The sequence below is a fragment of the Echinops telfairi genome, unplaced genomic scaffold (genome assembly GCF_000313985.2).
Source record: "Echinops telfairi isolate 266 unplaced genomic scaffold, ASM31398v2 ScPeMD7_7424;HRSCAF=8462, whole genome shotgun sequence".
NCBI lineage: Eukaryota > Metazoa > Chordata > Mammalia > Afrosoricida > Tenrecidae > Echinops > Echinops telfairi.
In genome coordinates this window covers 6,611,957-6,623,424 of record NW_022111324.1, presented here as the reverse complement: position 1 = coordinate 6,623,424, position 11,468 = coordinate 6,611,957, and the positions used below count along the sequence as shown (strand labels likewise).

The window sequence follows — 11,468 nt, the reverse complement described above, 5'->3', positions numbered from 1 at the left end:
TGGATTGGGATGTTTTCTTGATGCGCACTTAACTCTATATAAAACTCTCTCTTATACATGAGTTTCTGTGGATTTGTTTCTCTAAAGTACCCAGACTAACACATACAACATATCGAAACCTTTGGAACACAACAAAAACAGTAACCAGAGGCCAATTTACAGCTATCAACACACACATGCAAAAGGAGGAGAAATCAAAATCAACACCCAAAACAACACCTCCAAGAGCTGGTACAAGGACAACAATACAATCACTCCAATAAAGGAAGGAAAGAGATCATAAGGACCAAAGCAGAAATAAATGATAAACAAGACAGAAGGTAGTTCTTTGAAAAGATAAACATAGGCCACAGGCAAACTTAACAAAGGAAAAAGAAAAGATTCAAATACCCAGCATAAGAGATAAAAATGGTGAAATTATAACAGATCCAAATGAAATGAAAAGAACAACACACTGCTATGAAAAACATATTCAAACAAATTCAACAATCTAGAAGAAATTAGCAGATACCTAGAAACATATCACCCACTCAAATTAATGCAGACATATAATTAAAAACTCAACACCCCCATAATAAAAGAAGTAATAAGAGCAGGCTGTTAAGAAACTACCAACCCAAAAGAGCCCAGGACCACAATTTCACAAGGAAATTCTACCAGATACTTAAAGAAGACCTGACTCCAATATTACACAACCTCTTCCAGAACATAGGAAAAACAAACTTCCAAACTCATTCTATGAAGACCGTATAACACTGATACTCAAACCATGGCAAGACCCCACAAAGATTGAAAATCACAGACCAATATCCCTCATGAACATGGATGCTAAAATCCGCAACAAAATCCTGGGCAGTTGAATACAGCAGCATATTAAAAAAAAATTCACCACGACCAAGTAGGATTTATTCCAGGTATGTAGGGATGGTTCAATATTTGAAAAATCAATGTGATACACCACCTCAATAAGGCAAGAAATAAAAACCACTTGATCATATCAAGAGATGCACAAAAGGCATTGGAGAATATTCAACATGCATTTCTGTTCAAAACACTCAACACAATAGGGATAGAAGGATAATTCTTCAAAAAATTAAAGCCATATATGAGAAACCAATAGCCAAAATCGTACTCAATGGAGAAAAGCTAGAAACATTCCCACTGAAAACAGGGGCCAGGCAGGGATGTCCCCTATTTATTCAACATCGTGCTTGAGTTTTAGCTAGAACCACCAGACAACAAAAAGAAATCAAGGGAATACAAATAACAAGTGAAATTCGCCCTATTCCCAGATATGATCCTATATATAGAAAACCCATATAAAAGCCTGCTGGAAATGATCCAATGAATTCAGCAAGATATCAGGATACCAAGTTAGTAACCAGAAACCAGATCCCTGTATGCCAACAAAGAGAGCTATGAAAAAGACTAAGAAATCAATAACCTTCTGAGGGGCTGGCCCCAAGCCCAACTACATAGACACCCTCCCCCCTCCCCCCAGAAGAAATCACTTCAGAGGACAGCACTGATGCTTCAGGTCAGGGAGAGGAACATGTCTGATCAGAGCACTCAGGAACAAATGAAGGGGGAGGGGGAGAGAGTGCAGCACATCCTGGCACACCAAGCCCTGAGGATGATACTCCCGCTCAGAGCAGCCAATGCGCAGAGAGGACCATAGGGCCGGACCCACCACAAGACACTATTGTTCCTCACTGACCCATAGTTCTACAGGGGACAACACTGGAGACACAGTGTGTGAATTGTGTCTGATCTGACCCCACCACACCGAGGTGAAACACTAAGGACGTGCAACAAAACAGCAAGGGGAGCAGAGCAAGGAAGTCCCAGGGGAATACCAAAAATAGACTTTGGGGCCAGGGTGTGGCACCCCATCAGATCAGACTCAACTGGAAAACACTCCTAAAGGTCAACTAACAGACCTGAACTATTTATAGGCATTTTTTTGCCAATGGATTTTTGTTGTGGCTGGTTTTCTCTTGTTGCTTTGTTTTGCTCTGCCTTGTTTTTTTGCACAGCTATGCAGTCAAATGCTCTACCACTGAGCTATACCCCCTTGCCAGTCTATCTAGATAAGACAGGCTGGATAAACAGTCTGGAGGAGACAACAACAGACTGACAGTTGGGGTGGTCACAGAAGAGGGGAAGGTGGGGGAAAGCAAGTGGGTGTTAACAAACCCAGGGACAAAGGAACAACAACTGATCTAAAACCGATGGCGAGGAGGGTGTAGAATGTGTGGTAGGGCTTGATCTAAGGAAATGTAACCGAGAGGAATTACTGAAACCTGAATGACAGCCAAACACGATAGTGGAACAAGAGGGAAGTAAAAGGAAATAAGAGAAAAACTAGGAGGCAAAGGGCATTTATTTATAGCAGTCTAAATACAGGCATGTACATATGTAAATATATTTATATATGACTATGGGGAAACAGATCTATGTGCATATATTTATACATTTAGTATTAAGGTAGCAGATGGACATTTGGTCTCTACTCAAGTACTCCCTCAACACAAGAACACTTTGTTCTAGTAACCTGGCATTCCATGCTGCTCACCTTCTCAACATGATTGCTGATAAGGTGAGTGCATAAGCAAATGTGCTGAAGAAAACTGATGGTGCCCAGCTATCAAAAGACATTATGTCTGGGGTCTTAAAGGTTTGGAAATAAACAAGCTGCCATCTACCAGAGAAGCAACAAAGCCCACAGGGAAGAAGCACATCAGCCTGTGTGATCACAAGGTGTAGACAGGATCAGGTATCAGGTATCAAAGAACAAAAAATCCTACCATTGTGAATGAGGGGCAGTGTGGAGTGGAGACCCAAAGCTCATCTGTAGGCAACTGGACATCCCCTTACAGAAGGGTCACAGGAAGGAGACAAGCCAGTCAGGGTGCAGTATAGCACCGATGAAACAACTTTCCTCTAGTATTTTAATGCTTCCTCCCTCCCACTATCATGACCCCAATTCTACCTTACAAATCCAGCTAGACCAGAGCATGTACATGGGCACAGATAAGAGCTGGAAACACAGGGAATCCAGAACAGGCAAACCCCTCAGTACCAATATTGAGAACAGCCCTACCAGGAGGGTAAGGGGAAGGTGGAGGAAGAAAGTGGGAACAGATCACAATGATCTACATATAACCTCCTTCCAGGGGGATGGAAAAGGGAAACATCGGTCAGTTTAAGACCTGAAAAAAAAATATATAAATTATCAAAGGTTCATGAGGAAGGGAAGGTGGCAGGAGGGAGGGAGGGATAGAGGGAGGGGGAAAAACTGAGAAGGTGATACCAAGGGCTCAAGTAGAAAGAAAATTTTTCGAAAATGATGATGGCAACAAATATATAAATGTGCTTGACACAATGGATGGATGGATGGATGGATTGTAATAAGAGTTGTATGAGCCCCCAATAAAATGACTTAAAAAAAGAGAATCGCAAATTTAAAAGTCAGTAAATTACTAACACAGAAAAAATTAATACCATTTATAATAACCTCACAAAGGATGAAATACTAGGAATAAACTTAACAAATGAACTATACAGAGAAAACTATGGAGCATTACTACAATAAACTAAAAAAAGACTATATAAATGTGGAAGAATATCCCATGCTCATGGATAGGCAGATTTAATATCATGAAAAAGACAATACTACCTAAAACAAATACTACCTAAAACAATCTACAGATACAATGCAATTACCAATTCAAATCCCAAATAAATTCTTTAGGAAAATGAAAAACTAATTACAAATTTCATATGGACAGGCAAAAGATGCAGGATATGCAAAGAACTTCTTAAAAAGAACCAAGTGGAGGCCAAGCACTACCTGACCTAAAAACCTACTACATAGCCAAAGTAACCAAAACAGCCTGGTACTGGTACAAGAGACACGTAGACCAATGGATCAGAACAGAAAATCCAAACATAAATGCATCAGCCTATAGACATCTAATTTTTGTCAAAGGACATAGAAATATCCAATGGGAGAAAGACAGCCTCTTCAACAAAGGGTGTTGGACAAACGATCTCCAAATGCTGAAGAATGAAACAAGACTCTTATCTTTCCCCAGGCACAAAAACGAACTGATTGTGATTGTACAACTCATTTTAATGGCAATTTAATCACGGGGGTGGGTGGGGGTGGGTTCTAAAATTGCTGTGGTAATGATTGTGTAATTCTTCTTGATATGACTGAATGACTGAACAATTAAATTGTATGATACGTAAATTATGTGTGACTAAAACTGTTGAGGAAAAAAAACAGAGAACCACCATGAATCAGAGCTGACTAGATATCAACCACCTGTCTGCCTATTTTTCTTTCTGTAGGATCTAACACTCTCTTGGTTCATTATAAATGTTGAACAAATGAATGAGTGTAACGGTTGGGTTTTATGTTGACGCGATGTACCTGTATGAAGGTAGCAACCTAATGATGCCTCCTTGGGGTGTGGGTGATCATTTTATAAGAGAAACACTGATAATTTTTCTCGCCCCCCCTCTTTGCCTTCCTGCTTGACTGGGTCCTATGTCCCACAGCCAGGGCCAGCAGCCCGTGTGGTTTGTCAACTCCGTGAGCTGCAGCACCATGTCATGTATCTGCAGATGCTAGGTTCATGTAACTGCACTCAAAAGCCTGTGATCTTCCAGATTCCTACTTTGCATTCTTGCTTTATCCAGTGGCAACTACATGAGTCTCAAAGTCTCCAGCTAACATTTGGCTCATAGACTTGATTTGGACTGGGATGGCCTGCTTTCTTTCTTTCTAATAACAATTTTAATTTTGTCAGGTATCATTTAATATTTTTCTTATGTTTTAAAACTCTTATAACAATTTAGCCTTGTATAATTTTATCAGTTAATTAACTGTATGAAACAAACTTTCAGTAAAATAAAAATCTCTAGCCAAGAAAACTTAAAAAGATGCTAGCAACAACCATGTCAGACAATAAATTTAATCTTACCCTAACGATGAAAATAATTTACTTTAAGAAATTACTCTTATATGAGCTGTGAGAGGCCCTATAAAATTATTTTTTTAATAAAAATTACTCTTAATTTCCTTCTCTATTTCTTCAAGGAAAGGTGATGGATTAAATTTTACCAATTAACATTTTCCCTAAATCATGTTAATAGAAAAAAAAAGGATTATGTGACAAAGTTTTAACCATTCACTTCAGACTTTTTTGTTTTAATCTATATTAATATCTCTAAAATAATCTGATAACCAGGTTATTCCCATCCTAACTTGTGGTCATAGGGAATCCCTAGAGGTTTAGTATTCGATCTGTAGATCCTGCAAATGTATTTTGGACTTCCACTGTCATCCACAGCCTTCTGCAAACCAGAGTTAAACAGTTTTAAGCTCTGATACCCTTCCCTCCTTCAGATGTGGATCGTATCCTTTATAATCCGTGGATCACAGATGTTTGTGAGCTTCCTCCATGTGGGCTTATATGATGTCTTACTTAGATGGTTGCTTGTTTGAAAACAAGTCTTTAAGATCCCAGGCATTATTCTGATTGCTAGGCACCATCCAATGTAAAGTTCTTTCTAATACAAAAAAGAAATAAAGTAATACTATAAACTAACGATAGATCTGACATATATTTAGAACATTCCACCCAACAACATAATATACATTATTCTCCATTGCACATGAATGATTATATAGGACACATGACGTTAGGTAACAAAACAAGTCTTAAGTTTTAAAAGATTCAGAAGACCAAAATCTTCACAACTAAACCAATAGTAACATCATGACAAATGAGAAAAAGCTGAAGTTGTCAAGGATTTCATTCTGCTTGGAGCCATAATCAATGCTCATGGAAACAGCAGTAAAGAGATCAAAAGAAATGTTTTGAGAATGACCAGGGCAATCAATGTACAAATGTGCTTTACACAATTGATGTATGTATGGATTGTGATAAGAGTCGTATGAGCCCCTAATAAAACGATTTTAAAAAATGAGAAAACTGATACCAAGGGCTCAAGTAGAAAGAAAATGTTTTGAAAATGATGAGGGCAACAAATGTACAAATGAGCTTGACACAATGGATGGATGTATGGATTGTGATGAGTGTTGTATAAGCCCCCAATAAAATGATTTTAAAAAAAGACATGTTGCATTAGATAAATCTGCTGCAAAAGACCTCTTCAGAGGACTGAAAAGGATGTTACCTTGAGCATTAAAGTGCACCTGACCCAAGCCATGGTATTTTCAATTGCCTCATGCACATGAAAGTTCGACATTGAATAAGGAAAACAAAAGAAGAATCGATGTATTTGAATTGTGGTGGTGGAGACAAGTATTCAAAGTACCATGGATTGCCTTAAGAATAAATAAGTCTGTCTTAGTAGTACAGTCAGAGTGTGTATTAGAGGGAAAGGTGCTGAGTTAGTTAATTGTGCCAGCCTGGCCAATAATCACATGTGGGGCTAATTGAAAGGCGGAAGGATAAATGGGTGGTGAGCCTCGCCTTTCTAGTTCTCGGGTTTCTTGTTTTGTGATGGTTATACCGGGTGCAGCTGCCTTAGCAGTTCCCTGCTTCAGCTTGCAAGATTGACTTCCTACAAGACATCCCCAAGGAGAAGCTACATGGACCTATCCCGATGCAGCCCTGGGTGCTGGAGCAGCCGTGTGGAGACCCCTGCTAGTGCTGAGATGCTTGTTCGTTCACTGACTCAGCTTTCCTCCTGCAGTCGGCATCATTGCCTCTGTTTTGTGAGGTGGGGGACTTTGTGGACTGGTGTTGGGTTAATGGGTTAATGTTGGACTTGTGGGCTTGGGCAGCATTGGGTTGGGATGTTTTCGTGATGCACATTTTCTTTACATAAAACTTTCTCTCTTATACATGAGTCGCTGTGGATTTGTTTCTCCAAAGTACCTAGACTAATATAGGTGCCAAGATTTCATCTTACATATTTTGGACATGTTGTCTGGAGAGACCAGTCCCTGGAGAAGGATGTCACGTTTGGTGACTTACAGGAACAGCAAAAAGGAGGAAGGCCCTCAATGATAAGGACTGACACGGTGGCTGTATCACTGAGCTAAAGCACAGGAAGAATTGTGAGGACGGCACAGGACCTCGAAGTATTTTATGTCGGAACTGACTCAATGGCATCTAACAACAGCAAAGCCAAAATAGTTTAAGTTTTTTTGACTATACCAAGCATTTTGACTACAGTGAACCCTCGTTTATCACGGTTAATCGATTCTAGACCCTACCGTGATAAATGAAATTCCGCGAAGTAGGATTCCTTATTTGTAAATCAAATATTTTCGTAGTTAGAGCATAGAGGACATGAAAAAACACCCTTTAGTCACCATTACACTCGTATTACCCAATTTATTAAACGAAAAAGGGAAAATACAGTAAAACATTTTGGACGTTACAATTATCATTTATTATTATTATATTATTTATGGCATCTAGTTTACAGTGGCAGTAATGACAGAGCATGCACTTTTACTCAAAAACCGCGATAGAGTGAAGCCGCGAAGTAGAAGCGCGAAGTGGCGAGGGTTCACTGTATATTCAAACTAAAAAGGAACTGTAAGAAAACTATGTATTATTTTTAATATGCTTGTTTTTCACAGTGGTGTCAACTCTGAAACTACTACTTTCAATATATTCTGGGATTGAACAAAGAAGTAAAATGATTGAAAGCCAGGTTTCTCACGTTCAGAGAAGCCAAATAAAAATACAGACAAGAGTGAAAGACAAGAGAACTCAATGGTGTTAGATTGGAATTGAAGATTTAGTATGAATGCTTAGTGAAACAGACAGAAAAGTGAGAGCTGACTAGAAATAAGTGTGGAATGTGTGTGCCCATGTGCATACACATACACGCACATACGCATTCACACCCCTCTTAGCTCTACCCACTGAGGAGAACTAGAATCTTTGATACTCTCAAGAAGAAATACACATATCTACCTGCAAGTCAAAATGGACTCCAGGGCTATGAGAACTAGAATCTTTGATACTCTCAAGAAGAAATACACATATCTACCTGCAAGTCAAAATGGACTCCAGGGCTATGAGTTTAGTTATTAGTTTTGTTCTGTTGTACATTTGGTCACAATGAGTTGGAGCCAACTTGATAACGATGTCAACATCGAACATCTAAGAACCAGCGCTCCATAAAGAAAAGACTAGTCCAAGACAGGAACAGAAAAAGTACAAAATTACCTACAACACCTTATTGTGCCATAAACTGTAGTGTTTAGGTGCACAGTAAGTCAGGCACTGGGTTGCAAAATATAAGGTCAGCAGTTCAAATCCACAGCCATTCCATGGAAAAAAAGATAGAATGCCTGTTCCTGTAAAGATTTATAGTCTTAGAAAGCCAAAAGAGCAATTTTACTTTATCTTACAGGGTTGCTATGAGTTGGAATGAACTAAATATGGGTGGATTTAATTGGGGTTTTGTATTGGACCTATTTAGAACAATCTGTACATAAAAATAAAAAATGACAAAAAACAAACCCACTGCCATCAAATCACTTCTGACTCATAGCAACTCTAGGGGTCAGAGTAGAAGAGCTCCATAGGATTTTCAAGTCTGTAAATCTTTGCAAAAGCAGACAGACAGATCTTTTTTCAGTAAAGTAGCTGATGGGTTTAAACTACCAACCTTTCAGTTGGTAGTCAAGCATTTAACCACTAGCCCACTGTGGTAGTTACATAATTTCATAACAACTTGAAGATATAGTGTAGGGGTGGTATTCAACCTGTCAATCAGGTCACAACCTGATGGTGCTTCCTGTGGGTGTGGCCTTATCATAAGGGAAGCCTGGGATCCTCCCCTTTTCTCTCTCTCTGCCTTCATCTTCCCTTCTGGCAGACCCTGGTTGCTGAGAGCCCTGGAGATGCATCCACCACCATTGGATCCATGGGACTTTGCACCCACCAGCCTGTGAGATTCCCGTATTCTGCATCATTCCATGTGGCTTCATGGGCTAGTATCGGACCTATAGACTTGAGTTGGATTGGGCTGGGATGTTTTCTAGATATATAACTACTTCTTGATATAAAGCACTTCCTTAAACATATATCACCACTGGATTTGTTTCTTTAGTCAACCTGGCCTAACATAATCACCAAGGCTTCTTAAATAAGAGCAGTATTGGATTATAAATTATTGAAACAGAATAGTAATGCATGAGTCCATAGTCATATAAATGAAATATAAAATAGCAAAAAAGAAAAAGTTCTCCCTTACTACAGATTTCCAGCTAATAAGTATAGAAGAAAAGATTAGAGAATCACCAGTTACCAAGCAATAACTGACTCAGATACAAATTAATGGATGCAAAAATTACTAAGTGGAAATTTGGGGACGGAATTATCTAACTCATCTGAAAGCATCTTTCCACATGATAATTACTTTCAAGAAAAAAACAGTAACTCTTCAACAGAGAAGTTACTCTGGTAGACCTTAACTTAAGCAAGTGATCAAAACAATCACCATTAGTAGTGGGATCATTATATCTTCAGATATGATGAGCCCAGAAGACACAAAACCACTTTTGTGGTATTCCTGCCACAAATGCATCTCATTCTAAGAATGCGGCAATTAAAAACTGATAGTCTTGAAGATCACTGGTCTGTATGGTATACTTCATAAATGTTAAAATCGTTAAAGTTCTATATGAAAATAAGGAGCTGCTCTAGGTTAAAGATGTAATAAGTAAATGTATATATGACCCTGAATTGTACCTCAGAAATGTTTTGCTTTGAAAGACATGTTTGGAACAACTAGCAAATATGAATATGGTCTTCAGATTAGATAACAGTAATGTCTTCATTCTGATAACTGCACTATAATACGAGAGATTTCTATGCTCCTGATGTTAGGAAGCACAAACAGCATGACTGCAATTTACATTAACTTGCCAAGAGAAAATTATGTATATATTCAAAACAAAATGACCAAAAATGTATCAAAAGATTGATAATTGAGATAGTGACAGTTGTGTTACTGAAACTTTTACACAAGATGGAAGTTACGTCAAAATAAAAATTAAGTATTTGTGTCAATTTCACTTATATGTTCCTTTAATACAAAGACTTCAAATCATTTGTAGAAAAATTTCCATTATCCTTTAATTCCATTTTCCCACTAACTGTTAATTCCCCTACTATAGGGACCCCTGGTGGCATAGTGGTTATATGTTGGGCTGCTAACCAGAAGGGCAGCAGTTCGAACCTACCAGCTCCTGGGGAGAAAAGACTTGACTTTCTATTCCAGCAAAGACTTACAGCCTCAGAAACCCAAAGTGTCAGAATTGCTCTGTCCTTTAGAATCGCTAAGTCAGAACTGACTCTGGCAGTGAGCGGGAGTGAGTGTAGATAAAATAATTCTACATAGTAACAACTAAATCAATCTAAACGTATTCTCCCTTTGGTATAAAAATTCTGAGGGACAAGAAGATATTGTTTACGTTTATTTTACTTTTGTCATTTTTTCTTCGTTTTTGATGGCACACAAAATCATGCATCTTAAAATGAATGGATCTTAAATTCAAGGAAAATACAATGCGTGCAAGGCTTTTAAGAACATATGCCCCCAAAAGAGACATATACAAGTCATTAGTTCCTGTTGAGTCAATTCTAATTCATGGTGACACATGTGTATATACAATTAGTATGAATCTATTTTCTCAGCTCAGAAGAGTCACCGACTATAAATACCTTGTGTTGCTAGAATAATCCCACATGGCCACATCTAGGAGGCTCCGAACCCAGGTCTTAGAAGGCTCCTTGAGAAATTTTTCTTGGTAGATTCCCACTACAAGGTCCTCCACAGTAAGTAGTTTCAGATCATGCCCTATTTCTTCCATTGGTAAATGGAAAAAACATAATTAGTGACTTTAGGTACTTAGAATATGTACATCAAACTGTAAACAAATATAGATCCTATAATGTACTTTTATTACCTGATGTCTTAGCCATATGCTTCAAGCACCAGTTGACTCTGGGTCTATCATCAGACTGGAAAAAAAGGAGGGGGGATTTTTACTTTCTACTTTTCACATTAGTACAGGGTGGGGGAGTCTCGAAGGGCTTGTGACAATGAAATCAGGATTATAGTTTTAAAAAGGAGCGATATACATGAATATAAGACTACTGCCATTAACAGTCACTTAAATTTGTTTGTATAGTAATGTTAACATACTTTATGAAAAGCAAGTGAGACTTAGAATGAGCAAATAAAGAAACCAATGTCCAGAAAACGATAAAGCTGTTTACAATTATACTATTAAAGGTAAAAAAACCCAAATGTTTGAAGTCTAGAAAACTTTAGATATAATCAAGAACAAATATACTCTCTGTAAGATTACAAAACCGGGGGGGCAAGAAATTGCTATGAATACAGTTTTCAATAAAAGATAATCATGCTTATAAAGATAGGCATATAGACTACAAAAT

General features: G+C 38.2%; 1 protein-coding gene across 2 annotated transcripts in view; it reads right to left on the bottom strand.

Moving 5' to 3' along the window:
• MAEL (maelstrom spermatogenic transposon silencer) overlaps positions 1 to 11,468 on the bottom strand; it is a 55,455-nt gene that overhangs the window by 28,912 nt on the left and 15,075 nt on the right. For both annotated transcript variants that reach the window (XM_045298155.1, XM_004706755.3), the window contains exons 7-8: positions 10,976 to 11,030; positions 10,731 to 10,872 (exon numbers count right to left, since the gene is read on the bottom strand). In XM_045298155.1, coding sequence (XP_045154090.1) covers positions 10,731 to 10,872; positions 10,976 to 11,030 — 197 coding nt within the window. The remainder of the gene's footprint in view (positions 1 to 10,730; positions 10,873 to 10,975; positions 11,031 to 11,468) is intronic.